At 54.0% G+C, this 26,080-nt stretch overlaps 12 protein-coding genes across 12 annotated transcripts; 5 read left to right on the top strand and 7 right to left on the bottom strand.

The window, feature by feature from the left end:
• Nucleotides 1-2,269: 2,269 nt before the first annotated feature.
• Nucleotides 2,270-4,230, bottom strand: MYCGRDRAFT_76068 (uncharacterized protein; the record flags this gene model as incomplete). Its single annotated transcript, XM_003848729.1, has 6 exons — nucleotides 2,270-2,711; nucleotides 2,800-2,890; nucleotides 2,940-3,511; nucleotides 3,561-3,724; nucleotides 3,772-3,983; nucleotides 4,035-4,230. The coding sequence occupies 6 exons, from the start codon at nucleotides 4,228-4,230 to the stop codon at nucleotides 2,288-2,290; spliced, it is 1,659 nt and encodes a 552-aa protein (XP_003848777.1).
• A 428-nt stretch (nucleotides 4,231-4,658) lies between these two features.
• Nucleotides 4,659-5,516, bottom strand: MYCGRDRAFT_96065 (uncharacterized protein; the record flags this gene model as incomplete). Its single annotated transcript, XM_003848728.1, has 1 exon — nucleotides 4,659-5,516. The coding sequence occupies one exon, from the start codon at nucleotides 5,514-5,516 to the stop codon at nucleotides 4,659-4,661; it is 858 nt and encodes a 285-aa protein (XP_003848776.1).
• Nucleotides 5,517-6,179: 663 nt separating this feature from the next.
• Nucleotides 6,180-7,767, top strand: MYCGRDRAFT_76066 (uncharacterized protein; the record flags this gene model as incomplete). Its single annotated transcript, XM_003849166.1, has 5 exons — nucleotides 6,180-6,320; nucleotides 6,374-6,579; nucleotides 6,628-6,656; nucleotides 6,753-6,933; nucleotides 7,062-7,767. The coding sequence occupies 5 exons, from the start codon at nucleotides 6,183-6,185 to the stop codon at nucleotides 7,765-7,767; spliced, it is 1,260 nt and encodes a 419-aa protein (XP_003849214.1).
• A 265-nt stretch (nucleotides 7,768-8,032) lies between these two features.
• Nucleotides 8,033-9,084, bottom strand: MYCGRDRAFT_101353 (eukaryotic translation initiation factor 2 subunit alpha; the record flags this gene model as incomplete). Its single annotated transcript, XM_003848727.1, has 2 exons — nucleotides 8,033-8,389; nucleotides 8,449-9,084. The coding sequence occupies 2 exons, from the start codon at nucleotides 9,013-9,015 to the stop codon at nucleotides 8,033-8,035; spliced, it is 924 nt and encodes a 307-aa protein (XP_003848775.1).
• A 554-nt stretch (nucleotides 9,085-9,638) lies between these two features.
• On the bottom strand, nucleotides 9,639-12,953 carry MYCGRDRAFT_48403 (uncharacterized protein; the record flags this gene model as incomplete). The annotated part of the gene is made up of 2 exons (XM_003848726.1): nucleotides 9,639-11,312; nucleotides 11,508-12,953. 2 exons carry the CDS (start codon nucleotides 12,951-12,953, stop codon nucleotides 9,639-9,641), a joined length of 3,120 nt encoding a protein of 1,039 aa, XP_003848774.1.
• A 316-nt stretch (nucleotides 12,954-13,269) lies between these two features.
• Nucleotides 13,270-13,906, top strand: MYCGRDRAFT_82293 (uncharacterized protein; the record flags this gene model as incomplete). Its single annotated transcript, XM_003849167.1, has 2 exons — nucleotides 13,270-13,513; nucleotides 13,575-13,906. 2 exons carry the CDS (start codon nucleotides 13,370-13,372, stop codon nucleotides 13,668-13,670), a joined length of 240 nt encoding a protein of 79 aa, XP_003849215.1.
• Nucleotides 13,907-14,468: 562 nt separating this feature from the next.
• On the bottom strand, nucleotides 14,469-15,388 carry MYCGRDRAFT_48345 (uncharacterized protein; the record flags this gene model as incomplete). Its single annotated transcript, XM_003848725.1, has 2 exons — nucleotides 14,469-15,004; nucleotides 15,079-15,388. The coding sequence occupies 2 exons, from the start codon at nucleotides 15,386-15,388 to the stop codon at nucleotides 14,469-14,471; spliced, it is 846 nt and encodes a 281-aa protein (XP_003848773.1).
• Nucleotides 15,389-16,493: 1,105 nt separating this feature from the next.
• On the top strand, nucleotides 16,494-18,404 carry PRS1 (ribose-phosphate PYROPHOSPHOKINASE pyrophosphate synthetase; the record flags this gene model as incomplete). The annotated part of the gene is made up of 4 exons (XM_003849168.1): nucleotides 16,494-16,731; nucleotides 16,790-16,841; nucleotides 16,888-16,961; nucleotides 17,017-18,404. The coding sequence occupies 4 exons, from the start codon at nucleotides 16,599-16,601 to the stop codon at nucleotides 18,402-18,404; spliced, it is 1,647 nt and encodes a 548-aa protein (XP_003849216.1).
• A 622-nt stretch (nucleotides 18,405-19,026) lies between these two features.
• On the bottom strand, nucleotides 19,027-21,055 carry MYCGRDRAFT_110944 (uncharacterized protein; the record flags this gene model as incomplete). Its single annotated transcript, XM_003848724.1, has 2 exons — nucleotides 19,027-19,604; nucleotides 19,912-21,055. 2 exons carry the CDS (start codon nucleotides 21,053-21,055, stop codon nucleotides 19,027-19,029), a joined length of 1,722 nt encoding a protein of 573 aa, XP_003848772.1.
• A 260-nt stretch (nucleotides 21,056-21,315) lies between these two features.
• Nucleotides 21,316-21,879, top strand: MYCGRDRAFT_87683 (uncharacterized protein; the record flags this gene model as incomplete). Its single annotated transcript, XM_003849169.1, has 2 exons — nucleotides 21,316-21,545; nucleotides 21,606-21,879. 2 exons carry the CDS (start codon nucleotides 21,316-21,318, stop codon nucleotides 21,877-21,879), a joined length of 504 nt encoding a protein of 167 aa, XP_003849217.1.
• Nucleotides 21,880-22,198: 319 nt separating this feature from the next.
• Nucleotides 22,199-23,656, bottom strand: MYCGRDRAFT_87682 (uncharacterized protein; the record flags this gene model as incomplete). Its single annotated transcript, XM_003848723.1, has 1 exon — nucleotides 22,199-23,656. One exon carries the CDS (start codon nucleotides 23,654-23,656, stop codon nucleotides 22,199-22,201), a length of 1,458 nt encoding a protein of 485 aa, XP_003848771.1.
• Nucleotides 23,657-24,262: 606 nt separating this feature from the next.
• Nucleotides 24,263-25,285, top strand: MYCGRDRAFT_62869 (uncharacterized protein; the record flags this gene model as incomplete). Its single annotated transcript, XM_003849170.1, has 1 exon — nucleotides 24,263-25,285. A coding segment is annotated over one exon (897 nt), but the record flags the coding sequence as incomplete, so codon positions are not given.
• Between the last annotated feature and the right edge of the window lie 795 nt (nucleotides 25,286-26,080).

The following is a 26,080-nucleotide window of genomic DNA, read 5'->3' as shown; positions in this document are numbered from 1 at the left end:
CTCGTCGCTGATCATGGAGCTGGATATTGAGGAGGACACCCACATCCTCTCCAGCGCTAGAGTCCGATCCAGCCCGCTCTGGCGGTGTCTCACCCATCGACATCCGAGGGACGTTTCACGTGCAATAATAGTCTGAACCGGCAGAGAGCTCAAGTGGAAACACAGCTCCGAAGCATGGGGTGATCGAGATCACAAGTGGTGCTGCGGAGGAGAGCGGAGAAGGGAGATGCACTTGTGCTGCTCTTTGTACAGGCGGAGTGAGTCGGTTCTCACGATTGGCAAGCTGCACAACTGCGCGGCTTCTCGAGGCAGAGGACGCCCCTGTCGTCGTCGAGAGCTCGGACGACAATGTAATTGCCATCACTCTTCCTTGGAGACTTGAGACACGCGAGAAGGTATGGTTCGTGAGCATTCAAAGTTGCTGACAGCTATATCTCCTTCTATGCTTGGCCAGAGACCATGGCAGCCAGGTGATGCTCCGACATAATCGACTCCTCCACAAAATCCAAATGTCAAAAATGCACAGGTCCTCTTCGCATCAGCCAAGAACTTGTAGCAGACGGGGCGTCTGGGTCGTTGCATTGTCTCCGCCCCGCCGCGAGAATCACACACATGTCCATCCCTTCGTATTGATCCTCCATCTCAAAGCCCAGGTATCAGAAAACTCCAAGTCCGCTTCGCGACAGCCAAGGCCTTCCGCCAGACGAAATGTCTTTTGCCTTGCATTGTCTTCGCCCGTCGTCTCGAGGATCGAATGTCGAAAGTGTTCGAGACTATAAGTGGTGTGCGAAGTTGATGTTTGGGACTTCTGCTTGGCTCTTCAGCACCACGCCGTACCTGAGTTTTCAAAATTCGGGCTGCAACCATGGGGGAATGGCGCAAGGTTGCATGGATGCCTAAAACAGAAGGGCAGTAGGGTCAGCAAATCGTTCGGGCACAGCTACAGGCGTTCTGCCCTTCGGTTTTCTGCCAATGACAACTTTGGATTCCACCGTCATCCGGATTGTTCCAGTCATGGTCATTTCTGGCACATGCCCCAAGAGGATATCCATCGTGCGAATCGAGCCCTTCACAGGTCCACCAGCTGTCGGCGAGGGAAGTCGAAAGCATTCCGAGAAAATAAGAGAGCCGAAAGATCTGCATGGTCGTCGATGCAATCTTGACTTTAGTCGTTCTTGAGTGCCTGGTCTTTCTTGATTGTTTGGACGTGTCGGTCGCGATATCGAGCCTCGAGTCAGGTGCCAAAAAGATATACCAAATAAGAGGGAATATGTTGGCAGGGCAAGGCCTTTGAGCATCCCTGAACTGTTCTCGGGAAGTTGTTCATCTGAGCGTCCGTCAGACGCCACCCTCCCCCGTGTCCTGGAATCGCGCGGACGGCCGACAAGGTCTATCTACCCTGCTTGAGCACATTTCGGCAGTTGATTGAGAGATCGCATTGGCGCGGAAAGGCCGGTGACATGCCCAAGGGACTACGTAGTATGCACTACTTTTTGCTTTTGGTTCAGGTGTTGTATCGGGCTGGCCAGTGTTCATCCCTGTCTATGCCCGTCGCCGGAGATTGTGGTACGAGGTCAGTGCAACAGACTGCCGGCTTTACGAACGAACGGCCCATCGGTACTCTAGGCTGCTATATGCACTATCAGCGCCGTTGCGCCGACTTTGGTTAGGATTCAGAAGATGATCGTCGGAGGATGGCGCCTGAGCTTAATCGCAGTAGCTACTAGAGGTGCATCTGTTGCAGCACGGAATGGGGGACGGAGTACTGGACTGAAATTGCGCATTCAGCATAAGTTCACGACCACCAGCTGGAGAGAGCTGTAGCTACTCCGAGATAACAATTTCCCAAAGCCGGATTGGCAAAGAGCGTGGTAGCCAAGAGGCAAAGAAGCTGCATGGAGAGCTGCATGTTCTCGGAAGTCCATGCGAGACGTCAGCAAGGGCCCTGGCTGCGCGCCAGTCTCTCAATGCCATTGCCATCTGACGACGATCATCAGCACACCCTCCGTGTCGTACTACGTCGACCAGGGTCCGTGAGGAGCAACCGCCGGATCCCTCGGCCATTGGCCTGTGTAAGTCTCCGCCCTAGATCGAAGGCTGGCGTGTGCTGTTGTGGATCACTCTTCCGTCTTGATTCGTCTGCCTGTAACTGACGCAATCCAAATGAGTAATGAAGATGCTCGAACTGGATGCTGTGGCCTCCGGAAGATGAATGAAGTAATGACATTTCGGTCCTGAGCCAGAGTCAGTCCCTCTTTTGGAGGAACGGACTCCGATCAGCAAGCCGCTAATCCCACAGACACCCAACCACCTTCACCCAGCCCTTCTTCTCTGGTTCCAGCTCCTCGGGATTTCTCGCAATCTCGTCCAAAGCCTCTTTCAAGGGTATCTCATCCAAACGTACGATGCTGGTTTTCTTCACAAATTTCCAGATCAAGCACGCTACCAATACCAGTCCAATGTCCAGGTAGCTGCTTACGAAGCTGCTAGCACTCCAGTTTCCCTGGGTGAATACAGAGTATCCAGAAGTGAAGAGCAGAGCAACGCACATCGCCAATGCGGCTGGAGTAGAGACCTTCGTCCACTTGTTGTGCCATGGTAGAAGTGACATCGGTATTGCTTGCTTTCGCATGGCCAGAATCAAACGCTGGTGGTTGATGAGGATGGAGATCCAGCTGATAAGCACACCACAGGCTGTGAGGTTGACAAACCTAGAAAGCAAAGCGTATATGGTTAGCGGGGCTAGCGAACAGGATGACATGGACAAGAGTCTAGCCACTGAAGCACTCCCAAACCCACCAGTAAAAGACCGTGAGAGCCCCACTACTCAAGCTCAAAAAGGCCAGAAACATGAATGCAGTCTGGACGAGTACCGCCACCCAAGGTATACCTATCGGTATCGTCAGCAGCAGAACATTATTCAACCGCAATGCACTCACCCCATGATGTCGTGCGAAGCAGCACTTTCGGAGCCTGCTTCTTTAACGCCAGCGCATACAGCACGCGAGTGCCAGAGAGCAGCGCCTGATTCGAGCTCGACCATGCCGAAGTAATGACTACCGCGTTGACCACGGAAGGGATTGCTTTCAACTTAGCAGCGCTCGCTGCAATCACAAACGGCGACTGAGCCGCAGTGCCCGACTGATCGTTCAAGCGAGGGTCGTTGCTGGCCACGAGCATGCCAACCACAATGACGGACAAGACATAAAATAATGCCACTCGAAGGAAGACCCGTTTGCAAGCTCTCGGGATAATCTGTCGAGGGTTGCGGCATTCTGCGGCGGCCATTGCGACGGACTCGGTGCCTGCGAAGGAGAAGACTGCGTTGCCCATCACAGCCCAAGTGCCCAGAAAGTTGCCCCAGGCACCAGTACCAATATATTCGACGAATGGACCAGGCGTTTTCCAGTAGTGAAATCCTAGCCGCTCTACGCCTGGCACTCCACCGAGACTGATGATCAGACCGAGGATGATCAAGAAGATAATGAAGAAGATCTTGAGCAGCGCAAACCTGAGCAAGTCAGCTTGAATGCATGTGCGAGACCATTCCTAGGACTTACCAGAACTCAACCTCTCCATACACTCTGACCAAAGATATTCCGACGAGAAACGTTCCTATGATGCAGAGCATGATCCATACCGAGGAGTTGATCGGCGTCCAGTATTGGAAAAGTACACAGATGGCCGAGATCTCTGCCGGGATCGAGAACCAGTTTCCGTAGACCTGTAGCAATCAGACAGTGCCCATTCGATCCTCGTCGGAGGACTCACAATGTTCCATCCTATCGCAAACCCCCAAGCAGGGTCCACAAAGAACTCCGCATGCCTGACGAAAGATCCAGTCACAGGTAAAAGTGCAGTAACTTCTCCTAGAGCGAATTGCACGGCGCACACCACCAATCCGATGAGGGCGTATGCGATGAGAGCCCCGGCAGGGCCGCTTGTTTGGATCGAAGAGCCCAGGCCGAGGAACAGGCCAGTCCCTGTTCACGTTTCAGCAAAATGTAAATTTGCAGTTCACGCAAGATTCGAACCTATGGCCCCTGCAATGGCAATGAGGGAAATATGTCGCTGACTGAGACCACGTTTGAGCTCTCGTTCCTCGAGATCAGTGACAAAGTCGCCTTCGGGTACATCTCGCCTCGTCGATGGTCCGGCTGTGGTTTGTTCGACATCGACAACGGTCGGCTGTTTCCCTAGTCGCTCGACCGAACCGCTGCGAACACTCATGCTAGGCCAAGAACGTTGGCAGAACCTCAGATGGGAGACCAAGAAAAAGCTTGTAGGAGGCAAAAAAGAATATCTTGAAGACGATTGTGGTATCGCCGCCCAATGGCGTGCTGTCCTAGATCTGCAAACTCTATTTGGACTTCAACGTTTCGGGTGCAGTTCCCGCATTGAGCTTAGTCGACTGCACTGCTCGTGAGTCTCCCATCGCCCGCGTTGACAACGATGATCATCGTTCACTTCCCTTGCTATTCATGCTTGCTATTCAGGAGATACGTGACAGGGAACAGACGATACGCCAACTTCGCAATGCTAGATGTGGCCCGCCAGCGTGCATGCCTGCTGTTAAAGGGAGTATAATCTTTCTTGCTGCTGACTTGATTCGCACAGGGCACTGCTTCTATCATTCCTCCACTCCGGCAGATCGTCCCTCACGGTCCCACCCCAGCGAGGTTCGGATCGGGAAACTCTCCAGTGAGTCCCACAAGCCGAACGACCTCCTCGCCGCACTCGATCCCTTGATCCTCCGTGAAATAGGCCCGGAACCAGTGGTTCGTTTTCTCCGCCGTACCACCGGGAGCTGTGTCACCACTCTCGAACCTCACGCCGCACTTTCCTCCACCCCAACGCCAAAGTCTGTACACGAGCGCTCTGTAGAACTGCCGCCACACCGTCTCATTGAAGCAGCCCTCGTTCCGGACCTCAATGCATTTGACATTTCGCAATCCCTTCAGAGTCTCGCTGAAGATGTACGCCAAGGTGTGACTCTGGCTCAGATCTGCTATCTCTGCGAATACAGTCGCGAACACCTCCGGTCGCTTGGGGATGATGGTCAAGGTGTCGAGTCGCAGGCTTGGATGTCCAAAAGGCGTTCCGGCCCAGGCTTCGTTCAGAGCTCTGAGATGACTGATCCGAGCGGTAAGAGTGAGGTGCCGGATAGCACCAATCTTGGCGGCAGTCAATGAACGGGACCGCAGATCGAAGACATCCGGATATGTGCAGTCGCCGGAGAGGTGAAAGGGCGTGAAGGAGAGTGCGAGCAATTGAGCTTCGTCGTAGATACGCTTGCAGGTACGGAGAACGCCCAGCTCACGGACAGCTCTATTGGCATCCTGACGGGCGGTGATGTAGGAGTGGAAGTCTTGGAGCTGTAGCGATAACGCAAGCGGATTCGGCTTGCTCGGAGGGATTGGACAGGAAACTTCTAGATTTGGGTCGAAGACGTAGAGATAGATGGCATTCCTGATCTCTGCCGGCAGACTGAGGAGCGATGCTCGTTCTGTAGGCATGATCTCAGGTGAATGCATTGGTTGGGCGTTCGGGCTAGGGACTCTTAGGGAAGAATCGAGACCGACTGTCGGTCTGTGAAGATGATGGTCACGCCAGGTGAGATGCCGGGCTGATAATGCACAGGTTCAATTGCCGAGAATCAGTATGAAGGAGAGTTTAGAACGTTATCGCTAACGGCGGGGAGGAAGTTGAAGTCGTCTGTCCGGTGACGTACCCCACCTTGATGGTACTTGACCGCACCTCGACAAAGAACGGCAGATCGCACAGCAGTGTTAGCTGGGTACGTACTACTGTCGGCGAACTGTGCAGAGCACATGCATACTCTACACGTCCTCGGTCACTCTTACACTGTCGTGTGAAAAGATGCCTATCCATCAATGTAGCGATCTTCGCCATGCCGAACCAAGTCCGCATGCATCGCAGTCCCACATCATCAAAGACAGGCGACATGTGCAGAGCTTGGGCATTGCAAAGGTGAGCTGCTTAGAATCACGAGATACTGGATCTCGAAACTCGAGATGCTACAGAGGAGGTTCCCATCTCCTTATCGACGTCGACGGCTGCTCTCAGTCTAGCAAGAACGGATCCGTCCAAGATCTGTACGTCATGCATTCACAACTTTTTTTGAAATCAGCAAATCTCATCAACAACATCCCATCGAAACAATGGCAGAAGGAAGAGACAAAATTGTCATCGTCGGGACAGGTTGGGCCGGATTCGTCTTGTCGCAGGAGCTCAACGATAGCAAATTCGACATCTTCGTGATCTCACCCGAAGAAACTCGACCTTATACTCCGCTATTGGTATGTATCAGTACCAGCAAGTGGATGACAACAGCGTACTGATAACAAGGCAGGCCAGCGCAGCATGCGGAATATTTGACTTCTCGGTGGCAGAAGAGCCTGTTCGACGCCAATCTCGGCGTATCACTTTCTACAAAGCTAGAGTCGAGAGCGTGGACTTTGACGGCAAGACATGTGCGTGTCGCTCGGAATGCGACGTCCAAGATGGTGATTCCCGGCGATTCGATGTGTCGTACGATCGGCTGATACTGGCCCCTGGGTAAGATCTTCCAAGTGGCATCGTGGGACAGCAGCTGACACCCAATAGCTGTGTGACGAACACTTTTGGCACTCCAGGTAGGCCCAATATGGAAGGCATAAGAGCATGTCTCGAACGCCTTCCTCTTTCTGTAGACGTCGGAGTCGCCTGCTGACTTTATCCCACCTTTGAAGGCGCTGAGGAGCACTGCTTCTTCCTGAAGAATGTTGCCAATGCACGCAAGGTGCAGTACCGCCTCAAGCAGATGCTCGAGCTGGCCTCCGTACCCGGCATCACCGACCAGGAACAACGCGAATTGCTGCACATCATCGTCGTAGGAGGCGGGCCAACCGGCGTGGAGATCTCAGCAGAGATGTAAGAAGACTCAAGGACAGAAGACCTGCAGCGGTCCGAGATCGTCTCTCGAGCTAAGCCCGGGTCTTGAGCTGCCTCACTCCCATTGCATCCAAGCCATCGCTGACTCTCACGCTTGTCTGTTCCAGTTCCGACCTCTATAATCATGACTTTCGACTCTTATATCCACATCTGGCCGGCAAAATGACCATCGCCATTCACGACGCTGCTCCCAGCATCTTGGGCGACTTTGAGAAGGCTCTCCAGAAGCATTCCATCGAAAGCTTTTCCCAGCGCAACGTCCAGACGTTCACGGACTCCAAGATCCAGAAGGTCGAGCGCGACTCCATCACCACCGAGGGTGAAGGTCGCATAGGTTGCGGAATGGTGTTGTGGACAGCCGGTAACAAGCAGTGCGCTTTGGTCGACGAGCTCGATGTCTCCAAAACCGACAAATTGCCACGCATCATGACGGACGAGTATCTCCACGTTCTGGACAGAGACAAGAAACCCATGAGGGACGTCTATGCGCTGGGAGATGCTGCCGACATCAAGAAATATTTCCTCCCCACCACGGCGGAGGTCGCGGTGCAGAAAGCGCAATATCTGGTGCATGCTTTGAATCGGGACACGGACGGGCAGAAGCCGTTCGTCTACGGCGAGAAGTCGATTATCGCGTATATCGGCGGTCAAGATGGTGTTGTACAAGGAAACTCCGAGTGGACCGGATCCAGAGCGTGGGCCGCGTGGAGAGGAAAGAATCTGTCGTGGACGAGGAATTGGCGTCGAAAATTGATCATCATGGTGTACTGGGTCTTGAATTATACCGGAGGAAAGGAGATTGCGAGGTTGTAGAAGTGCTGTTAATGAGCACGACTCGATAGATTCTATTCATCAATCAGCGGGAATCTAGCTCGTCCATTCGCCCTATTTCATGGCCTTTCGCAGTCATAGCTCATGCATCCCATCCGCGTCTTCGATGTTTTACCATCACCTCACGCAACAGATCATTGCTTCTCCGTAGCACAACGGCAGAGTCCACCTTCAAATGCTGCCAATATGACCCGAACGCTGACTTTTGTCCTCTCAACTCCATACGCCAATGACTTTCGGCAGCCACTTATGCAACCACGTTATCTTCGCTCTCGCTGTCCTCGTCTCCACTGACTTCCATGTTCTCCTTCTCCTTCTTGTCCATGAGCGCCTGCAGCTCGGCATCATCGTTCTCCGTGACTGCCTTGGGTGCCATCTTGACCATGCATGTGCCCATCTCGTTCTTGATGCTCGCATCAACTTCTCTGATCGCCTCCTCCAACACCTCGATTCCGTTGCTCTTGTCGACGGTCGTGCAGGTGAGCACGTATAGCGGAGGAGAGACCAGGCGCACTTTGACTTGGGTGTCCTCGGTGCTCTTGGCCTCGGCGCAGCGAAGTGCTCGCTTGACGGCGTCGATGCCCTCGTATCCGAAGCAGGTCACCTAGGGGATTGTTAGTCTCGTTGTGCCTCCAAAATCAGTGCATTCCACATTCGGCTTACCTCGATATCAGCGCGGACCTTGGTGGGTTGTGGTGTCAGTCGCTTGCCAATGTACGACTGCAGCTCGTCCCGAATCACATTGTTCTTGAATTTGACCTCGCTCCACACATCCGGGTTGGTAATGGACAGCTTGAAGGCATCCACCGCATGTCCGTACTTCTTGTTAAGAGGCCAGCCAATATCCTGGTAGAGCTCCTCGATCGGGACATTTGCCTTCTCAGCAACATGGCGCATAATGCTGTGCACCATCTTCGACTTGTTGTATCGCTCCTCGCACTTGATGATGTCCTCCGGGCTGACACGACGCTTCGACAGATCGATGTAACCCTTCTCTTTGTCGACACGCAGCACCACCACGACCTCGTTGCGCCCAACGCGGATGAGCTTCTGAATGGATCGGATTCGTCGTCGGGAGAGTTCGGAAAGCAGGATCATGCCGTCGATGTTGTCGTACTCGAGCAGTTTGACGTATGCGCCCATTTCGGCGATTTGCTTCACGTTGACCATGACGAAGGAGTCGATTTCGGGGTATTTCTCCTCGTAGAAGCGACAGTTGGTGAGCGACATGATTGCGGTATCGTGTTGGTGTTTCCAGAAGGAGGAGAGGGAGATGCGCGGACGTGGTAGAGTGGCGAGAGTTGTTCTTTGTTAATTGTTGAAATGAAATGACTCCGACGTCCACAAGATTTCCAACCCCCACATGCGACGGAGGTGGGTCCGCACGTAAAAGACTGGCGTGATGAGGGTCTATTCACTTCACTCTTCGTTCAAAGTTTATGTCTAGAAAGTTGCATGCAGGAAGGGTAATTCAATTTAGGATCTACGGAGGGAACGGCTAGCTATAACAGCTTCGTCGTGTTCTTTTACACCCTTTGATGTATACTGATCCTTTAATATCGTCCCTCGTATTGTCGTCTGTATCCGGTGTCTTCCTTTATGCTCGATAAGTCTAGACCGAGCATGCCATCCTTTTATAACATGCACCAATCTAAGTCTCCTTTATTCGACACTCTTACATACACCTCGACTGAATACATCCAGACTGGGAGAAAGGAACACTGGGATTCTATGTTTCGCCTTCATGATGGTCTGCTGTCGTCGTGCCCTCGGGCTGCCTATTCGCTGGGCCCCGAAGCCGCCCTCGAGCGTCCTCGATAAGTATTCCATACGAGAAAGATGCAATAGCAGCATCACGTCCTCGCCTTGAGCCATGCCGCCCAGTCGGTCGAAGCAACTTGCGTAGCATTCATCTCATGCTTGATATCATCGTCATCGCCCATGGGATCACCCTCTTGCCATCCATTTACCGCGCCTAGACCTGCAAGATGCCTCATCGTTGGACGTCCATGCGGACAATTCCAAGGCTTCTCCATCTCGCCCATGTGAACGACGACCTTTCTCATCTGAGCCTCGGTGAGCGTCCTACCCACCATGATGCTGCTTCGACAAGCACGCATGGCGAGCATCTTCTGTACCTTCTTCGGTCGAGGTATCTCGGCGCTATTTGTTGGAGCTTCGGAGAGCAGATGGAGGAGTTCCTCCAGGTCGGAGAGGTCAAATGTCTTTTCTTTGCTCATGGGAAGGGTCAGCAGTCGGCACTCGCGAGTTCCGACTTCATCGCCCTCCTCGTCGAGGTGGGATGAGCTTTCAATATCGAATCCATTTGCTTTCAGAGCATCGCTGTGGTTGATGATGATCTCTTGTTCGACAGCGGTCAGTTCGAGAACCTTGGGCCGGACGAGACGTTGACTCTGCAAAGTGACTGTCCGCTGCAAGCGCTCGTAATTGTACTTCTCGTCGGCAGCGTGTTGGTCGATGATGAAAAGATCGTCTTCCTCTCGGTCACCTCCTCCGGATCTCAAGGCGAGAACAAAGCCCAGGTTGAACTGCCCCACAATTCTCATTCGCGCAAAGTCGCTCTTGGAAACGGTCAATGACAGCCGATCCTCAGCTTCGACATCGTTAAGTCCATCTTTCACGATGGCGTTTTTCAGTGTGGCATCCGCGTTGCCAGTATTTGAGCCATGTTCTCGATGCGCATTCAGACGGCGAATGTCTTTCGCAATGGTCGCCGAGGAGGTCTTGACAGTCTGCGTAAGACGTAACGTTGAGTCCTTGCGATTGCCGCTGTTCTTCATCATCTGAGTGGCCCGCCTAAGGTTCTCTTCAGTAGGAGATGCAGCTGCAATCTCAGCCTCATGGATGAGCCGAGCAATCTTCGCGTCTTGCTTCACTCTCTCCTCGGCTTCATCGACATATGTCTCGTCCCATTCGTCGTCGTTAGCGGGTGCAGGGGCAAGGTCATCCAAAGGGTCAGAGGAAGGGCTCTGCTCGGTTGCATTCACCTCAACAGTCGGAGTTTTCGCATGAACGCTTATCTCTGTTCCGTCTTCATCAGCGTCTGATGCATCGTCATCAGTCTCGTTGTCGGTGCCATCAGCAGACGGTGCACTGCTTTCCAGATGAAGCTGAGAGCCAGGCGCAGCGAAGTTTCTTCGCAGCCCCATTGCGAGAAGCGGACTAGCACCGAATTTTGCGACTGCTTGAGAGTTCTCAACCTTGTGAATCCGTCGCTTCTTGTACGGCGGGCTGTTACCGATAAGGGTCGTGGTTTTGGTGTCGCCGACGATGATGTCCGCGCTCTGCAATGGAGTGCGATTGGGTCGCATCCGATCGAAGGCATTCTGGACAACTCCAGGTGCCGTCTTTTTCAATGTCGACGGCAGACTTGGAGCATCTTGAATCTTATCCTCGACTTCCATTTCTTCGTCTGATTGTGCCGGCTCAGGTGCGGCTTCCTGTTCCTGGGGGGCTTCTGGTGCAGCACGCTCGCCGGCTTGCGCTTGTTCGTTGCCGGCGCTGGACTGGCGTTCGTTATCCATAGACATGAGCGGTATTTGCGAAAACAGGTCGCCGTATGGAGTGCTCAGCGGATCAGGGTTGATCACTGCGTCTTGGCTTGGCCTATTGCTTGGCTTCTGCGTATTCGAATGCGAGGCCGGTGGGAGTGAACGGTCACCGTCGATCAACACATCAGGTTCTGCCATAACTGCAGGTACGGCATTTGATGGAGCGTCGAGCGTCAGACCAAGCGCCGTTCTCCGAGCTGGCGGCACATCGCCTGCTGGAGCCACATCTAAGCTGGGTGCTGTATTTACGCGTCGAGGCGCCCCCAACTCTTTGCGTGGTTCGCAGTCTCTTCCTACCCAATCGTGAATGAGATTTGACGGAGATGTCGATCGTGCTGCGTGAGGTGCTTGAAGAGGCTTTGGATTTTCGGCTTCGTCTGCGCTCTCCTCCTCATCATCGCTGAGGGCACCAGTCGAGGCTTTTCTCGCCGCCGTGGGTCCACTCACTGTTAGTGGCTGATAGGCCGGGAGCTTGCGCGCGGGCAGAGTTGATTGCGGCACAGTGTGATCGGTGTTCTCGAAGAGACCTGCAAGACTCGCCTTCAGACTTTCGAGCAGGGCAGTCTGATCGTGCAGCATGATGGTCCGCTTGTCTGGTGAAACATTGACATCGTACGCATTCGTGTCCATGATCAAATTGGCGAACACAAAAGGAGATTGGGAGACGTTGAAAGACTTGTATACCTCGTTGAACGCCTTGGCTACCTGCGGTAGTCCGCAAGGACGAGAGTTGACGAAGAACATTTGTCGATCGGGTGCTTGCCGACCTTCTCCGAAGACTGGTCTAGAGATGTGCCCTTCCACACGTACCTCCATGGCACGATCGGCGGCTTGTGTGGACCAGTTGCGGGCACCTTGCGTGCTGGGACCGTTTCTCGGCTCCATTTCCAGGCGTAGATCCAGTCTGATAAGCGCAAGTAGGGTCTTCGTCCCGAACACATTTGTGATGTTCTCCTTTGTAGTTGTGTTGGACTTCGTGGAGAAGACAATGACTTTCTTACCCTTTGGCATCAAGTTGCTGACCGTGAAGCGTACTCCCACGCTGATGCAGGCATAAGCATACAACAAAGTGATGGCTTTGGTGTAGTCTCGCTTCACATTCTTCTCCAGTTCTTTGCGGCGGACCGGCAGATTGTGGAAAATGTCCTCGACGAAGACGGTAGTCCCTCTTTGCGCAGCAGTGACTGAAGTGCCTTTCAGCCGGCCCGACACCTCGAACTCGAGGAGCTTCCCGATCGCTCCATCTTCCGCGCGAGCCGTCAGGACACGAAACCTCGACAGAGCGCAGAGTGACGACAAGGCTTCGCCTCGGAAGCCGAAAGTGTCCAGTGATGTGAGGTCCTCATATGTTGATAGCTTGGAAGTATGATGCTTCAAGGCGACTGTATCGTAATCGTCCGGCGCGATGCCCTTGCCATTGTCCTGGACTTCAATCGAATCAAGTCCTTGGTTCTTGAAACGAATTTCGATGGATGTGGCACCGGCATCTAGAGAATTCTCGACGAGCTCCTTGACGACCGAGTTGAGGTCTACAATGACCTGGCCGGATTGGATTTGGTGGACGGAGCGTTGCTCGATGGCCTTGATGGTGGCCATGGTCGGGTTCAAGTCATGGCGTAGAGCCTTGAAATCGTTGATGAGAATTCCGTCGAGATGGAGTTGAAGGCGACGCTGGACAGGCCGGATGAATTGAATAAGGGCTTCTCACCAGAAATGAGGTGATGTAAATGTCTGATCTCCATGATGGCAATGTTCGAAGCACTTTGTCCAGCGCGTGAAAAAGATGTCTGCCTGGTCTCGCGTTCGCGCCACGAGAAAATCCGGGGAAGCAAGCGCGATCATGAGAGAGTCCGGCGTGAACCAGGGACTTTTTTCCTCCCCACCACCTCACTTCACCTTTACAACAAAGACCAACCACTCGACAATAAGAATTTCTCCCGACGCAACGACACGCCCGAAGACACTCCACTCACGATCGAACCTCTCTCACTTCGCCGACCCTCACCGCAACTATGCCCATCTCCAAGAAAGACCGCATCCACCGCGAGCACAAAAAGGCCGAAGCAGCCGGCACTCGTATTCCTGTCAATCCCAACGGCACACCCGTCAAAGCAGCGAAACCCAAGACCAATTGCGCCTTTTGCCGGAAAGATCTCGTGAGTTCTATGTCTACAACTTGCCCTCACACTGTGGGCGTCAGGCTGACTTGCGGTGAAGGACGCGACCAACACGAAGATCCTCGAGCAGCACGCCAGCACACACTCCGATGCGTGGACGAAGGAAAAGTGCTTCCCTAGCACGGTCTGGGCGTAGAGCATGCGCAAGGACTTTCGTTTGGACATATCACAAGGGCATCACTGGAGCATGCCTGGGCAGGAGAATGCAGCGAATGATCTATGAAACATTTGGCTTTGGCTCAGGATCGCTGGTCTGAAGAGATGTGCTCTCTTGAAGACAGCAGGACGCACGGGACTTGCGGATACACTGGAAATCGGGACAGATTACCGGTGCTGCGTGTGACGACGCAAAGGGCTTATCAGCACAAGCACGTCGCGGCTTCGTGCGCTCTTTTTGTGCGTGCAGTCCTGTGACGGGAGCGTCACTGGCCGGCAGTGTGCCCTATCCAGCCTATGCAATCAAGTAGGAAACCACTCTGAATGAGGAAACGCTTTCAATACTTGCAATGCCGATCATCTCAAAGCTGTCCATGAGCGGAAGGAGGCTCGTCTCACGGGAGGCTGCAGCTGAAGCAATGACCAAATGATTAGAGCGCTCGCTACTCACAGCGCTGCTATTGCAATCGAGAGACGGAGGCCACGTTATCAAAATTCGCAAAGTCTATAGGTCATCGTGTTGCAAACGCTAACGATACTCAAAGCATCGCAAATGTCGCCAAAGTATGCACTAGGTCTCCCGCGTCATTCCCAATCGTTGGAGCAAGCCGCAGTAATGAGTGCCCTTTTCGGCTGCTCCTCAGCCTCCCTTCAATCCATTGCACTCCAGGCATCCAAAACTTGTCTGCCCTTGCTGCCAACTTTTCCTTGCGATCAAACTCCATCGCCAAAGTAGATGCTTCTGCCGTCATAGTTTCGTTTTGGTGTTGCGCTGCGCTTACTGGGCCTTCTTCGGCGCCTGAGCGGGAGCGTTTCCAAGGTAGCGGTTGATGTCGGTCTGGTCGTGCACCTGCTTGAGCACGTTCTTGGCAGTCTCCCAGGTTTGACGAGCGGCCGGTGGCATGTCCTGGCGGTTGACGAGAGCATCGCCTCGAGATCCGATCTGCTTGATTGTGCCTTGCACGAAGGTGCTCTGGCTGATGCGAGCACGGAGGAAGACGGTGTAGAGCGCGAGGATGATCCAGCTGCCCTTCTGAAAGAGGATGGCAGAGCCGAGAATGCGGAACCACAATGCCAGTTCGAGGCCTGCGACCAACGACATGCTGGCATCATAGTAGTCCTTGACGAAGCGGCCGATGGTGTCGCCGAGACCGGAAGAAGCGGGCTTCTGGCCAGCGGGGGTGACTGGTGGTGGCTGGAGGGTTGGAAGGAGTACCGAGCGGGTGTAGGTGAGCACATGGAAGGTGCTGTAGATGGTGAACGGAAGCATGGCGAGAGGGTATTGCTTCGAGAATAGCCAAGTCAAGGCCATTGCTGCAGTTCGATGTGTTAGCGGATGATCCTCTTTGCAGGCGGCATGCGAGGTCCCGCTGTTGTTGTCTGCTTACCCAAGTATTGAACGTTTTCATCTCCAGCCATGGCCAACGGGCTCGCCTGCGCCTTTCCACTCTTAGCGCGTGCGCGGTATCCCTTGAAGACGACGATTCCGTAGGTGACGGCGGCGGCCACGAAGGCTGTGCGGTAGCTGAACTGTGCCCAGCGGCTGTAGTACTTGAAGGTAACATAGCTCAAGCTGTATCGGATGGTGGAGAACAGCAGAGTGACGTGTCCGATGAACCAAGCGAACTGGAGCGTCTGAGCCACGGTCAACAAGCGCTCTTGGAGCGATTGCCCGGCGGTGGCAGCTGGTGGAGCCATTGCGACGGCGAGGTGGTGAGGTGATGGAGGAAGAGATGTGAGGTCGTTGGATGTAGACTGCGGCGCGGCGGTGTCGTCGAGTCGAGGGTGGTGTTGTGGGTAGGAGGAAACAGGTGGTAGGTGAGAAGTTGTGCGTGGGCTCATTCAAGCGCAAGGCAGGTTGGCAGGCAGGGCACAAAGCAAAGGGACAGATTTCTCCGCTGATGACGTGTTTGCTGCAGCTCCCTCCAAGACAACGACGTTCAGTTCAGGTTCACCAACTCCAACTTCACGAGACGTCGCCTTCTGTCCGACTCTCGCCCCTCGAGACGGTGTTGGTAGAGTCTCTGTATTGATGTTGACATTTGTCCAACTGATTACTTCTGTCCAGCGGTACGCGGTCGTTCGCTTGCCTTCATCCATGCTATACGGCTCGGCATCTGTCTGGCTACCGCTACCAGGTATCTTCATGGTCCAACCTTGGAAAGTCCACGTGCAACGAAGGCCCCGTTTCGGATGTCCTCATTGCGGCTGCCTACTACCACGCCGAACAGCTTCAACCGTACATGATAGCTTGTCGGTGAGGCAAAGGAGTTACCATCGTGTATGCCATGGCATCGACCAGGCCATGATGCCAAAGCTCAACGACTACAAAGCCCTCATCTCAATGCGCGAACATGCTCACGCGGTCGATTTAAGACGAAAGTCGTCAATCAACAGCACCGAGCACCTTCGTCTTGGTAGCGCCGCTGCTATCCATGTGCTTCTTGGATTAAACTTGTATGTTTTCGTGCATGTTGCAGCAGACATCCGAGTCGAGCAGCAACTCAAGCAGGACAGGTCCTTGGTGAGCCTAGCTTTGCACAAGCTGCCGGGTAGCTAATACACGATTGCTGTCTGCCTCCCACATGGAAGTGCACGCAGCTCTCCGACATCCATATAGGACCATCTTCACAGCCTTGACCCTAACCCTAACCCTAAGCTGTCTCCAAACAAGGAAGTCACGCACGTGTCTATCGGCAGCTTGAGCTTTTGGACAGCTTGATTCTTGGCGCGCGCAGAAAACGTCACCCCTCGAATCTGACTACTGAGCCTTCAAACTTCTGAGATTTGACATGTGCAAATCAACATTCACTCCGCTTTCTTGCGTGCCTCTCCGGACGATGCCTCACTGGAGGTCATCTAACACCACCCAATCCACTTCCTCTTCCCCCTGACGAACATCGGCGCCATGCGGTCCGTCTGCATCTTCTCCGGCTCGTCGCACCCCCACCTGGTCGAGGCCATCTGCGACCGACTCGGGCAGAAACCGTCCAAGGTCGACTTGAAGAAATTCAGCAATGGCGAGACATCGGTCGAAATCAGTACGCGAGTTTCTGGTGGAGTGGCTCGAGGATCGTTGCGCTGACACTCGCGGTAAAGAGACCTCGGTCCGCGACCAAGATGTCTTCATTGTGCAGAGCGGAAGCGGCGAGTAGGTTGGCCAATGTCCTCTTCTACTGTTCGCGCTGACTCTTCAGAATCAATGACAACATTATGGAGATGCTCATCATGATCAATGCCTGCAAGGGAGGCTCTGCGCGCTCCGTCACTGGTGGGTCAAAGTGGTGTTGATTATGTCTTCCCGAAGGTGCTGACTTCGCATTCAGCTGTGATGCCGTACTTCCCCTACTCGCGCCAGTCGAAGAAGAAGGCCCATCGCGGCGCCATCGCAGCTCGGATGATCGCCAACCTCATGAACGTGGCCGGCGTAAACCACGTTATCACCATCGACCTTCACGCAACACAGATGCAAGGCTTCTTCAAATGCCCAATCGACAACTTGACCGCCGAACCTCTCCTCACTCGATGGATACGCCTCAATGTCAACGATTGGGAGAACAGTGTTGTTGTAAGCAAGAACCCGGGAGGTACAAAACGAGTGACCAGCTTGGCCGACAGACTCGGCCTGAGCTTCGGCATCGTGACTACAGATCAGCGCAAACCGAAGATGCCCGCCAGCATGCTCAATTCGGTCATGCTTGAGAGTCTAGGTCTGGACGGAAGCTCAGATCTGAGCCAGGATCATGAAGACAAGGGAAGCAGGGGTGTTTCTCACGATGCTCACGCACCACGAGAGCACGACTGGGCGCGAAGACAACTAGGACATCGTGCGAACGGCGAGCACCGATCACAGCACCGTGCAGTCACTTCCAATCCCCGTCACGCAAACGGCGACATGGCACCCAGTCCACTGGGTCGGGCCACGGGACCTGATCAGACAAACGGTGCTCACGAGAGTCCTGCAGAAGCGCTGCCTGAGCCGGGAGTCTCGCGCGCGCACACGGTACCCAGCATCGCATCTGCTCGTTTCGCCGATGAGGACGGTTACGAAGAGCCCGAAGGAGACGACGACACCGATGAACGAGCGAGGGATGTCATCACTGGGCGCCTCATTCACGGCCACATTGTCGATGATGATGTACCCTCGCCAAGTGCATCTCAATATTCGACACAACGTGGTCAACGGCGATCAAGCGACGAGGATGAGGCCACTCCCGACCATATGATGCAGTCTTTCACGTCGGTAGCTTCCTCCCGATGGGCTAGTGGCCATCATGGAACTGGCTTGGGTGGTACCGGCGACGCGACACACTCAGACGAGGAAGAAGAAGAGAATCTCCAGAACCCGGAAATCGAGACCCACGTCACGCTGGTTGGCAACGTCCGCGAAAAGGCTGTCATCATCGTGGACGACATGATTGACAAAGCTGGATCCTGGATCGCAGCAGCGGAGACTGTGGTCAAACGAGGCGGCGCGACAAAAGTGTACTGCATGGCCACGCACGGCTTATTCGGCGGCGATGCTTTGCAACAATTGGACGAATGCGACGAGATCGAGGCTGTCATCGTCACGAACGCTTTCCCCATTCCGGATGCGAAACGCAAAGGTACCAGGAAGCTGATTGTGCTCGACGTGAGCAATCTGCTGTCTGAAGCCATTCGTCGCAATCATCACGGCGAGAGCATCAGCAGTCTCTACTATCTCATGGATTGAGATGTTCTGCATCGGCGTTCAGGTAGAGGAATCGGAGGTTGAGGTTTAGGGAAAGGCACTTTGCTTCGGCGTTCTGCATGATGCTTCTACGACCATCGCGGAGACTTTGGTCTGTTGACTTTTAGGGGTTGCTGTATGTCAGAAGAAATGACGGCGTGGAAGTCTCGCCCGCTATATCCAACGATGGGGCCCAATTGACTACTTTTTCCAGGTCTGCCACAGCAGCTACACTCTTCCCAACAACCCCCTTCAAAGCAACACAAACCCCCGGCGTCGCAGGTGCTTGGCACTTGCCTGAGCGTTCCCGCCTTTGGGCAATGGGATCGTTTAGAACGGAGCGTCGGTAGATCGATCGAATACGTTTACGTTTTCACCGGGAACAGAAGGTGCGCCTTTCAGACTTCTTTTTCGAAGTCCACGCTCTTAAGTGAGGGGAAGGAGGGTGCACAAGAGAATCTCCCGAACAGACATGCATCATTTGCATTGTCTTTGGCGTCCTTTAACCTCAAGACGAATACGGTTGGTCATGTATTCATCTGGTCGTTCCTGCCCGGGTCATGATACCCATGGCTGCCAGTAACTCTATCAAGGGCACCGGCCTTGTGTCTCTCGGCAGCTTGATTCACCGCGAACTGCTGAACATGACCGCCATTGCAGTCAGATACACCACTCCAACCAACACCCCACTGAACCACCTGCTATCCGGCGCAGCTTCCCATCCACACCCTCTCAAACCCTTCCTCCACCAAGCCACAATGACATCCCTCTCCCTCGGCCAAGTCTTCTCGTGTCCCTCCACGAGAACGCTGAGATGTGCCGTGTTGGGGAGGATTTTCGGCACGACGCATGTAGGTTCTTGGACGCCGGGCAGTCGAACGCTCCAGCCGGTGTGCGCGAGGACTTCCAGGGCGGCATCTGCGAACCACCAGGACGCCCAGATTAGAGACATGGACCAGATTGGTATCGGTTCGGAGAGGACTCTTGACGCTGCGAGGGCGAGGACGGTCAGGACCGGACAAAGCACTCTGAAGGTCCAATTTGAGCGTGTTTGAAGTGTTATCCAGCGAGATCGTGCATCGTTGATAGTCTCGATAGTCCAGAAAGCTTCGGATTCCATGACTTGGTCCGTGTTGTGCTGTTTCGAGGGTGATATTGATCTCCTCACAATGAGGTTGTTTTCTTCGAGTGATGTGTCGTTATCTGCATGAAATGTTTGCACAAGGCTCCACAGCATAGGAGTGTTTCAAATGGTCGGTCAAGTTCTTGGTTCCGTCATAAGCCTCCACAAAGCCACCGAGATTGAAGCGACCAGGGATGCCTGCGAGTGCCCAAGCAGTGCCCAATGACTCAAAGGACCACGGTTCCTCCAGTACCGAAGGTATCACAACGCCTTTGTGAGGCTTTCTGTCAATGCTGGTCCTTCAGTCCGACTACTCCGCCGCGTCCTCTTGCTTCCGCTGCTCGAGTATATTCTGCCAGTCCCGAGCAAACTCTCTCAAGCCTTCACCACTTTGACTAGCGTCGACGACATCTTTCGGCAGCTTATGCGCGCTGTATTGCTGGGTACTAAAGTTATAGGCTTCAGGGTCAGACTTCCGTACAAGTCTCAGCTCCGGCAGCCATAACTCCTCATCAGCATCCTCATCTTCGTCACTGTCTGAATCGGAGTGAGACCCAGCATCTCCGGTCGGTGTAGCGGCTGTCTGATCGGTTCCTGCAATCGATAGCCGGACGAAGTCATGGCTCGCATCAGAGAACTCTGGCTCCTGCGGTGCTTGCATGTCGAGAAGTTCCAGCCAGCTGAACAAGATGGGATCCGTGCGCGGAGCCCAAGGATTGACATCGACCAGCCATACTCGATTGAAGGGTTGCGGAATGTAGACGTCGAACACGAAGCTCTCATCTGGAAATGAATCTCGTAGTCTGACGTCGAAGAACTCCTTGATCATCGATTGTAGTTGTCCTTGCATCTTTTCCAGAAAGTCGTAGTGATTCAGGTCTCGCTGGCAGATGCACAATAGCTTTCGCTCTCTGACAAAACATCTGAATTCCACAGAAGGGTTGAAGGTCGGCACGCTCTTGCGAAGGACGAGGTGGAAAGGTATGTCGTCTTGACTGAGCTCTGAATCTGGCGACTCCACGCAGTCGTCGAAAGCGTGTTCCAAGTCCCATGTAACAAAATCAGAGCTCTTTAACAGGAGATACACGTCGTTTGGCGTGCGGCATTCCATAGTATTTGCGTTCATCCATGTTGCATCCTTGGGCGCGGACCAGTTGAGTTTGGGTACCACTTTGCCGCCCAGCTCTTCAATGGTGCTCTGGATCGTCTCATGTACTTCTCTCCAGTCTGCCGCGATATCGACATCGTCATCATCTGAATCGTCCTCCTCTTGAGCATCACTGGCCGAGTAGAACCCGCTGTCGCTTTCGTCGTTTTCGGCGTCGTCGGACGGTAGGATAATGCCGTCTGCGCGAAGGTAGTCCAAAAATGGCTTCGTGAGGCGAATTAGGCGGGCCTTCGGGGTAATCGTGCGGTACTTGGGATGCCAGGAGTGGAACGAGCAGTGCATGATGTGGGATTTGGTGACTGGTGGGAATGGCAGGACGGCTGGAGCTGTTGACGACTCTTCCTCTTCCATGATTGCGGGCATATTCGTGGTATCGTTGGCTTGTTTGAGCTTCTGACTATCTGTGGCCTGAGGTTATTGAGAAAATGCTCGTACTTGCAACGAAGAGAGATGTGTTGATGTTGATGATCGCCACGAACAAATGACTCGAATGACTTTCACATGCGCCGGGAGCTAGCAGCTTAAATCCGATCGCATGGCGGGGCATCAAATCCCCTTCAATTTGTAGGGCAGAGACCTCATCTGCGCTCTCACATACACCATCGCCGCATCATCTCTCCACCATGTCGTCGAATGTCGGTCTTAATACTCCTCGAGGCTCCGGTACATCCGGCTACGTGCAGCGCAACTCGGCGAACCTCAAACCCCGCGACAACGCCCAGCCATACCCCAAAGACATCGACTCGATACAATACCGCCAGCGTCAACCCGACCAGGAGATCCTCGAGCACGATCGGAAGAGGGAGATTGAGGTGAAAGTGTTCGAGCTGCGGGACAAGTTGGAGGACGAAGGGTGGGTGTCTTGTACTGACGGATGATATCATTGAGGCCATGAGCTGACTGAGTACTGCAGAGTCGATGAAGACGAAGTCGATGACCAATGCGACGCTCTACGAAAAAAGCTGGAAGGCGAACAGAGTCGCAACGGACCGAGCGCGAAGGGATTGAAGTCACATCAGGTACACGAGCTCGCAAGGGCCAAGATTGATGAGAGTGAGAAGTTGCGCAAGGCGTTGGGGATCAGCAAGGACTATGAGGAGGGAAGTCATTGGAGGAAACAGGAGGAGCGAAAGCTCGATATGGAGCGGGAACGTGGGAAGGGTGAGATTGGAAGGGATAGGGATTGAGGGTGTTGTGTCTGTGTTATTAGCGCGGCGTTGGTGGTGAAATATGAGCTTTATGCAGGCCTTGCAAGAGACTTGCTTCTCCGAATCGTGCAAGTCCGCGGTACGTGCATGACCGGCCGGGGACTGATCATCTCGCGCAAGAGATGTATCATTTGGATATAAGCGTTTCCATTCAGTTCAAGGACTCTCTCCGATGCTCCCCTGTATAGCATCATGCCAGCACCTTCGACAACGCCATCGCTACCATCGCTTCAAAAGGCCAAGCATGCCAAACCAAAATCTATCGCCCTCCCGGATTCGCCTCCACGCTGTATTTCCTCTATAATTCACCCAGCCTCTTTTGCCGCCTCTCCACATCCTTTAGCTCGCCCAATATCTCCTCGTTGAATTGCTCGTAGCCTTCCAGGTACAGATGATGTCCTGCTTTTCGGATAACGGTAACCTTGACATCCCCGTTCTCGAGTTGCTTCTCGCGATCGCTGGCTTGATCCAAAGCTTTCTTCTTTGCGGCCTCGATCCTCTTCTTGGAGTCATGTCCACCTCCGACGTCCATCCAGTCGTTCTCTCCATACATCAACACTACCGGAATGCCGTTTTCTCGAGCTTTGTTTGCGACCGCGGCTGTCAAAGTGGCATCATCTGGTGAAGGTTCGCTATGAGCCTCGAGAAATTGGCGGCCAACGCCATGGATCCGCCGGATCAACGGTGAACGTGCAAAGGCTCCCGGGGCTAGAACGTACGCAAGGGCATATTCTCCGCTACCTCGCTGTCTGAACAAGGAATAGGAGTAGTCGTGAAGAGCTTGACATTCCTCAGCCGGCAGGTGTGAAAAGCGTCTGCTCGTCCAGCCAGATACCAAGCGAGGTCCCATTGGTCCACTCCAGCGCACAAGAGAGAAGGGCGAGACGTTGGCGTCCCACAGAGTCACTAGCCAACCTGGAAGTGGCTTTCTGGGCTGCTTCTGCTTACTCGCATCCTGGGTAAATTCGTTCGCCAAAGTGCTATCACCGGGTTCGGGCAGGGCTTCGCTGACGGCGTTGGGATCTTCCGGAATACCGACAGGCGATGCGAGAATGAGCTTGTTGAGATGTCCAGGGTACTTGAGGGCATAACACACTGCCATATATCCTCCCAGCGAGTGCCCGAGCAATGTAAATTTGTCGATGCCCTTCTTGACTCGCCACTCTTCTAAAGCATCAACGAACCAACCTTCGGCCTCTCGAGTCTTCGCCTCTCGATCTTTCGCGCTGATCTTGAACGTCGGTCGACTACTTCGTCCCATTCCCAGCATATCCAGAGCGTAAAGTTTCCAGTGCGGTAGTCGCGACAATGGCTCAAAGTTCTTGTAGAAGAAGCCAAGACCAGCACCATAGCCATGTAGCATGACGAGGTTGTTGTCCGTCTGCTCGCCTGTCCGCTCGACGCTGAACTCATTCAAGTATCGATTCTTGCCTGCCAACTGTACCATTTGACTTTTCCACTGGCGAGGTCCGTACGGATCGTTGACACTGCTCGTCCTTTGCACAGCTTCCTGACTTTTGTCGACTTGGACCATGCTTGCACTGGGACTCGTCGGCGTGCTACCAGTCTGCATGTGGGTGGGTGGCTGCTGAAGGTACGGGATGAAACTCATAACACGATGCTCCGTGACAGCAGGAGTGAGAGAGGCCCACCATTGTGAGAAACCATCTTTGTAGCCGAGAGGGAACCATCCGCCTTTGGGTGCCTGTCTGCCGTTCGCCTCTGCCTCCTCTTTGGCCCGCTGTCGGGCGAGCATCGGCTTGCCTCCCGTGGGGGCTTGCGATGCTTGCGGTCGCTCGTTGAGGTCATCCGAATTCGAGGCTGAGGTCGAGGCCATTGTCGAGTACGGCGTGATCTGTGATGGTGGTCGCCGGCGGTGAGATATCTTTGGCGAGCCAGAGAATCTATACCAGCGAGTTTGACCCAGACGGAACAAGGCAAGAGTCGCAAGTCGGGTTGCTTCTGCCTGGCAGAAGACAGACGCCACGTTTGGTCCAGAAATACGTTATCGTACAGGAAACCGGCTTTGTTGTCCAGTGTGAGTGCAAGAATCGGTCAAGTAGAAGTGCAGTTGCAATCACAGCGACTGTGGAACGCGTGCGAAAGGGAAAGAGAGAGAGCGAGTCTTGTAACAAATTCACCGAGCGTCGTCGCGGGGGAGAAGGCGAGCGTGTTGACGGCGATGTCATCGGGCGACGCCGGAGATATCTCAGAGCAAAGACCGGACCACGGACATTCACATCACCGACCGACCAAGGAACATCTCTCGTGCAACCTCCACGTCGTTCATTTCACAGACCGGAGTGAATTGCCGACTGTCGCAGTCTGCTACCTTTGGACAACAGATCATCGAAATGAGCGTCATGCGGTGAATTGACCTCGATTCTCTCGGATCCTGCTCGTCATTCGGTCTGCCGCTTTTTCCTTCGATAACGGATGGGAAATTGGCAAGACGCACTGCCGAGCACGACTTTGAACCGCAAGGACCATGAGCGATCCCATCGACCGTATCGTCAAGGGCGCTCCACCGCCTGACGTCTCAGCCGAGCAGCTTGCGGCCAACGCCAGAGCTACGGGTCCATCGCAAGCACATTCTATCACCGCACCACTTCCTCCGCTACATCAAGGCCATTCCAGCGATCCCAGAGATGCCCTCCCATCCAGCCCGCCTCAAATATACCTCAACCTGCTGATCCTGGAATCCTCTCTCCGACTCCAATATGTGTCTTTACGTGCACGCCTCCGACTCCATCTCCTCCTCCTGGTCACTCTGGTTCTTTGGGTGCTAGGCTTCACGTATCTACTGTTCTTTCGGCCTCGTGAAGATGGAAGTGGAGTGGGAGGCAGCGTTTACTGGGTTGTGGAGTCGGGCGAGAAGCTCGGTTGGGCCTCCGGCATCGTCACTTTGACACTGTTCTGGGGCACAGGCATGTATGAACGTGGTGTGCGTTGGCCACGAAAGTTTGTCTCTACCACGAATCGAGGCTTGCGAGGTTTCAATCTGAAAGTTGTGGTGGTCAAAGGATCTTTCCTCTCTGAGCTTGCAGGCTGGGTCGCCATGCTGGACCAGCTGGGATGGTTTCGCGAAGATCGCGTGAACTATCAAATCATGCCCAAGGATATTGAGCTCGGCGGAGGCAAAGTTGAGAATTGGAACATGCATGCTGCCAGACATGGCTTATTGGAGGAAGACATTGCGCCTGGTGGAGATGTGCTACGAGTACTACTTTTGCCAAAGCCCTTCTCGCCAGACTTTCGCGAGGGATGGGATACGTTCCGCATGGAGTACTGGGAGCGGGAGAATGCGCGGCGCTCGCAGCTTCGCACAGTCGTCAGAGCCCGGAAGCGCGAGGTGGCAAAGAGAGACGGTGGGTGGATATGGTGGACTGGCTGGCGAGGATGGAACAATGTTCGTTTCTCGATCTTTACCAGTCGCAAATCTCGCCGTCAAAAGGATCTGGAAAAGCTGGCACTCAAGGACAAGCCCTCATCCGAAAGGATCAAAGAACGTCGTCGAAAGGAAAGTTTGCTCCGTGACGGCTCCCATTCGCGGAACTCCTCACAATCTCGGACGCCCACCCCCGATCCTGACGCTCGTCACCCACGTCGCACCGAGGAGCGTACGAGGCGTGGTAGCAGCGTTAGCAGCGCTGGTGGAAGTACAAGCACACGGCGGCCGAGGAAGAACTTTGCTGGGAACGAGAAGAGCCGCCTTTCGGCTACAGAGACTCTACTGCACGACACGATCGAAGTATCGCCGTTGAGCAAGCGAGGAAGCGTGGTCAGCTCGACGGGCAGTGAAGACGACGGGAAGAAGATCAAAGCCGAGCCTATGTTTGCTGACGAGATCAAGCAAGAGCCCATGGACGATTCATAGCATGGCTTGCGAAGTTGTACAAGAGAATTTACACTGTGATCATGAAGATCGAACTCTCCTTGACATCGATAATATCCATTCCAATGTTGCTTACCTAATGATTCAATCGGGCCGGGCTTGTCTCACTTCCAAGCACGCGCCATTCTCGCGTTGAACCGTTTTGCACGTGTACCCTCACATCTTGTGCATCCATATTTTTTGCGGTGTTCCTCCATAGTATGAGCGCCTGGAGATCCAGCTCATGCTCTGTAGCCATGTCGTCCTGCGGCACTCCCTGAGAACGACCAGCCGGCGGCTCATCTC

Source organism: Zymoseptoria tritici, chromosome 10 (assembly GCF_000219625.1).
Source record: "Zymoseptoria tritici IPO323 chromosome 10, whole genome shotgun sequence".
NCBI classification, from domain to species: domain Eukaryota; kingdom Fungi; phylum Ascomycota; class Dothideomycetes; order Mycosphaerellales; family Mycosphaerellaceae; genus Zymoseptoria; species Zymoseptoria tritici.
Note: the sequence above shows the minus strand (reverse complement) of the source record. Positions and strands in the feature narration are given on the sequence as shown.